The 5,983-nt window shown below is 35.1% G+C and overlaps 1 protein-coding gene across 1 annotated transcript; it reads left to right on the top strand.

Moving 5' to 3' along the window:
- The first annotated feature begins 3,354 nt into the window (after window positions 1–3,354).
- LOC105970265 (uncharacterized) lies at window positions 3,355–4,956 on the top strand. Its single transcript, XM_012995075.2, has one exon. The coding sequence runs from the start codon at window positions 3,371–3,373 to the stop codon at window positions 4,451–4,453; it is 1,083 nt and encodes a 360-aa protein (XP_012850529.1). The 5' UTR covers window positions 3,355–3,370; the 3' UTR covers window positions 4,454–4,956.
- The last annotated feature ends 1,027 nt before the right edge of the window (window positions 4,957–5,983 follow it).

Genomic DNA, 5,983 nt, shown 5'->3' with positions numbered 1-5,983 from the left:
ATAATAACATAAATCTACTCGGTCATAAATATCAAAATTAATTCACCATATTATTCACTATCTACATCAATTGTTTAATAATATTGATTTCGAAAATAGAGTACATTTTTATTGAATTTGTTTGCCTCAATGTTTCTATTATTTAGAAGCTCCAAAATAAGAATTTACTCTTAAATATATGCTTATAAAATACTTATATTGGTGAAGATGAAATATCCCATGTATATGATAAGGGCAATGTTAACAATACGTTGAGCAATAAGCTTTTAAAAATAGATTGTGAGCTTTTTTTATCACATAATTTGTTTTAAGGTGTGTGTAAAATCGACTTTGTTTTTGCTTCTCTTAAAATAAGTTGCTTTAAGCTATAATTTTAAAAGCCACCCATGTACCACTATAATTTTAAAAGCCGCCCATGTACCTGCTTTTTCTATTTTAGTTAATTTTCCAGATTTTTTGCAAACACCCCCAACTTTTAGAATTAAGTACTTAATATCAACTTAACTCACAATCACCAACTTATGCTTTTAAATAAGCTTTTGCAAACACCACCTAAATTTGAAACTAACCAACTTATAATAATTTAATGACCACAAATGAGAGTTTAAACTAAAAGATTCATTTTAAAAAAAAAAAAAAAATCTATGCTTATAAATAAAGGTAATATTTATTTTCTTGCTCGTCCCAAGCACGCCCTTAATATTTGTTTGTAGTGTGATTTTGTTAGATGTTAACGGAATATTAAGGGAAGGATCACGTTGCGACAATTTCAGGAGATGAGGGATGATATTGATGCATATTAAAGATGATGGACTAAAGTGAAACCAAATTTATATTTGAGGGACTGTAAAATAGATCAGTTGGCTTATATTGTTTAAAAGGTACACAACTCCTCTAACTGTCAATCTACAAATAAAGAACTGCGTGGAGAGTGATTTCTAACGACATTCCCTTTAAATCCAAAATTATAAAAAAAAAAAAAGTGGATTTTAAAAAACTATCAACTTATTTTTTATATAATTTGGAAACCATTAATAATTTTTTTTTTAAATAACAAAAACATAGTCACGTAATAAGACATTTACCCGTTGTTAATCGGGCCGGCTACGGTTCTTTTCTTTTCGATTTTTCAGAAAGGTGAACCGGCTTTTCTGAATCCATGGTTGAATTTAACCAAAACTGAAAATTTAAACGACTATGGTTATAAAGCGTAAATCATGTCCATAACGAATTTATATTCGTCAATTTATTTTAATAAAATCAAATTAAATTTTCGTGTTTCAAGATCCTTAACTAAATCTAAGACCTTACTTTTTTATAAAACAATAATCCTTAAAAGCGAAAGATCAAAAGTGGGGATGGAATGGGGTTTTGAGAAGGACCACAGAACGGTTCCGATGTCCTTGTCAATATCATGGTCACTTGCATATATTCTTCGATCCGTAGTTAATCATCGTTCTATACAAATCACAAAGTCGATGATACACGAACCTAAATGCTAGAGAAAGCTGACATTGATGGCTATATATTATACAATAAGCAATTATTTATTTAGATACTACTTTGAAGAAAATTCAGATCCATATCTGCTGGATAATTTCAACTCTAAATTTTATGGGATTTTATTTCTTTTAGCAATAAATTTTCGGGATAATTAACTATAACTCCCTACAATACTATAATTGGCTCCATGAAAAACCTATTTTCTTTTTATCAACTATTACCTATGTAGCACGAACACGCGATGGTAACGCCGACACGGATAAATGGGCACGGTAAATCCCATATGCCATAACTGGATACCAAAATATGGGAAAACTTGTAAATTTTAAAATATATAGGGTATATTCATAAAGTTTTAAAATATATATATGAACATATATCCTTATCGTCAGGGGCAGACTCCGGGGGTTTTGGGTGGGGGGCTAGAATATGTTTTTACACTAGAATGGTTAAAATTTTAATTGTGGGAGACTAAATTATATAAATTAATAGATAAATAACACAAAATATTAAAACAAATTAATAAAAAAACTGGTAAAATAAAATCCTACAGGGGCGGGTCCCCCCAAGACATACCTTGGGTCCGCCCCTGCTTATCGTCAAGTATAGATAGATGTGTATCCACAAATTATATATAGTTTACAAGTCATAATTCGTATTATCAATCCACAAATTATATCAACGGTAGAGAAATGTATCTTAATGTAGGATTATAGCATCCACGGAAAGTATCAGAACATCACTAGAAGTGAAAAATGGACATAAGATTCAAGACTTTTTCAAGCATATGCAATCTTCACCCTAACGCTCCATGTATGAGTGGTCAAGATTGTCTCAGTCAAATAAACGGTCAAGATCAGTCTCCCACTTTAAGAGACCGGGTCAAGATTGATCAATACTAGGGAGACTCCGGTAATGGGTTACTCAGGATAAAAACAAGTCTTGCCCAATTCACTGTCATTTTCGCCCACAGGTTTAACAATTCTTCACATTTGGCCAAGGTGGATTCTTCGGAACTTTTGAAGGACATAGATGCAAGTTCAAAGGAGTATTATTGGGAGGAGGATCTTTCCCGTTCGGTTTAGGTAGCTCTTCGGTGCAACTATCTTAGTTATGGTTTAATCCTTTTATAATCTCTGAGATCGATTGTCTATTTTTTCCTCACTACTGGAGGTTTGCAACATTTATTCGACAGATAAGTATCTTGCTCGGTTTTTATACATGTTATTAGGGGTACTTTTTTCTTTGCACAGATCCACAAGATTTTTAACTAGGCCACAGTGGATTTACTAGAATAAAAAAAAATTGACGAAAAAAAAAATAAAAAAAAAAAACAAAAAAGAAACTCGCAATTTTGCATTTGATGCTCCAAAAGTAGTTTACTAATGCGCCACTTCACGTGGGGGTCACTGCCCTTTTAAATCTAATAATTGTGAATGATGTGATAATCATCATATTGTTATGACCACATGGACTCAACCAATAGAATTAGGTATATACATATGCCTTCACGTGATCTTCATATGTATGCCTTGTAGACCCTTGTATTAATACGTGTATTAATTTTAATTAATGACTATCTAAAACATATGATTCGTGTCATATCTGTAATAGGTAATCTCATGTATAAATAGATGTAATCTGGTGAGATGAATAATCACCTTTTAATTATCAAACATAATTTCTACACAGAAGCTTTGAGTGGCTATATTCCCTTGTTTTCTTGTATTAATTCTAGTATAGTTTCTTTATATTATTTTATACTATATTCTACAACACGTTATCAGCACGAGCTTTTGCTCTACAAATTTATAGGTTTGTAAAATTTATCTTTTCGTTGTGCTATTTCTACTTATTTTATTTTACGATGGCCGGAATCGAAAAACAAAAATTTCAAATCCTTGATGTTACCGGCAGTAACTTTTTATCCTGGTGCTTAGATATCAAATTACACCTCCAAGGGCTAGATCTTGTAAAAGCCTTGGATTGTGTAGATATCAAGGAGGCAAACAGGAAAGATGAGGCAAATGCTATGATTTTTATTCGTCATCATCTTTCCGAAGATTTGAAAGACGAATATATACAACTTGAAAGGCCATCAGAGATATGGCAAAAACTCAAAGAACGGTTTGATCACACAAAAACTGTGATTCTCCCACAGGCCCAATACAATTGGCAGCATCTAAGGCTGCAGGACTTCAAATCTGTTGCCGACTATAATTCGGCACTGTTTAAACTTGAGTCCCGATTAGCCTTGTGTGGAGTTAAAATATCTGAATATGATAAATTGGAGAAAACTTTCTCTACTATGCATGCCTCGAACTTGGTGCTCCAACAGCAATATAGGCAGCGCCAGTTTAAAACATATTCGGAGTTGATCTCTGTACTCCTCACAACAGAAAAAACAAATGAATTGCTGTTGAAAAATCATGATTTGCGACCATGTGGGTCCCAAGCTGTGCCTGAAGCACATGCTAATCAAAATAGAAATATGGGCCGATTTAGAGGCCGTGGGCGTAGATACTGGCGTGGTGCACGCAGAGGTGGTGGACGTGGTCCCCCTCAAGATGCCCGAAATAATGACCGAGGTGGATATGAATATCCCCGTCGAAATAATAATAATACGGTCTGGCAGAGACAACCATTTCAGGCAAAACGCGATAAAGGCAAGATGCCCGCGGAAAGAATTCCAGAAAATATGTGTATTAGATGTGGAATGACTGGACATTGGGCCAAAGTTTGTAGAACCGCCCAACATCTGGTAAATCTGTACCAGGATTCAAAAAGAGACAAAAGAAAAAATGTCCAGGCAAATGTAACTGAGGCAGAAATGCCACTTGCTGTTCTTGAAGCCAGCACATCTGGGAGCATGCTTGATCAAGATCCTGCTCAGGATGGAGCCTCTCTTGAGTTATCAGATTTCTTTACAGATCTTGATCCTCTTGTATAAATTGCCAAATGAGCATCTCTTTTGGGTTATTTTGTACTCACTATGTATACTTTGTATATATCTCTCTCGGATGATGTAGTACCCGAGATTGAGCTAGTTTGTCTTTTGATGTATCCATGTACATATCTCCCTTGGAAGTTATGTTCCCGAGGTCGAGCTGATATTTTGATTATGTATAAAATTATGAGTTTGTTATTATATCATTTACAAACTATATTACGATTCAATATTAATTTTATGTTATTTAATTCAGGCAAACATGGAGAACATCGACAAAAGAGAAAATTGCCTACTCGATAGTGCAACTACACACTCAATATTCAATAATAAAATATATTTCTCGAGTGTGACATTGTGCAAGGCACAAGTTAAAACCATAGCAGGTTCCGCGGAAATAATAGATGGCTCCGGGAACGCAACAATTGTGTTGCCTAATGGTACCACTTTGCATATTGAAAATGCATTAATATCAGGTAGATCAAATAAGAATCTACTGAGTTTTAAAGATGTGAGACGTAATGGATATCATTTAGAGACACTGGTTGAAAATACCGTGGAGTGCCTCTGCATCACATCATATGTTATGGACAAAAGAATTGTTCATGAAAAACTCGAAGCGACAGCTTCTGGAGTGTATTGTTTCCAAATTAGAGCTTTCGAATCCTACGCCACTATGCCATGGAAACTTGTTAATCCCAATATACACGGATTATGGCATGATCGACTGGGTCACCCAGGAACGACTATGATGCGTAGGATTGTACAACACACTAAAGGACACCCATTAAAAGATACAAAAATCTTGATGTCCAATGAATATTTCTGTGAATCATGTTCACAAGGAAAACTCATTATAAAACCTTCCATTGAAAAGGTCGGTTATGAATCACCATCGTTTTTACAACGTATTCATGGTGATATTTGTGGACCAATACACCCTGCAAGTGGGCCATTTAGATATTTTATGGTTTTGGTGGACGCATCTTGTAGATGGTCCCACGTATGTTTATTATCTACGCGAAATGTTGCATTTGCGCGTTTGCTAGCACAAATTATTAAACTCCGAGCACATTTCCCTGATTATCCCATTAGAAATATAAGAATGGATAATGCCGGAGAATTTACATCAAAAACTTTTGATGAGTATTGTGCAGCACTGGGAATAAATGTCGAGCACCCAGTAGCATACGTTCACACTCAAAATGGACTGGCGGAATCTCTGATTAAACGCGTCCAAATAATTGCTCGTACTTTGCTGATGAGATCTAAACTCACTAGTGCAGCGTGGGGCCATGCAGTATTGCATGCATCAGCACTGATTAAATTACGCCCCACTGCTTATCATATGCATTCCCCAATGCAATTGGCATTAGGCTTTGAGCCCGATATTTCGCACCTTCGCACATTTGGTTGCGCTGTGCAAGTGCCAATTCCTCCTCCTCAGAGGACTAAAATGGGTCCCCAACGCCGACTTGGCATATATGTTGGGTTTGATTCACCGTCGATTATTAGATTCTTAGAACCAATGAC

This window comes from Erythranthe guttata, chromosome 8 (genome assembly GCF_056151865.1).
Source record: "Erythranthe guttata isolate IM_541 chromosome 8, IM_541, whole genome shotgun sequence".
NCBI lineage: Eukaryota > Viridiplantae > Streptophyta > Magnoliopsida > Lamiales > Phrymaceae > Erythranthe > Erythranthe guttata.
This window is presented reverse-complemented; position numbering and strand designations above follow the sequence as displayed.

Bases quoted from the DNA above. Each gene is read 5' to 3' on its own strand.
- LOC105970265 (XM_012995075.2), top strand. From the start codon at position 3,371: ATGGCCGGAATCGAAAAACAAAAATTTCAAATCCTTGATGTTACCGGC.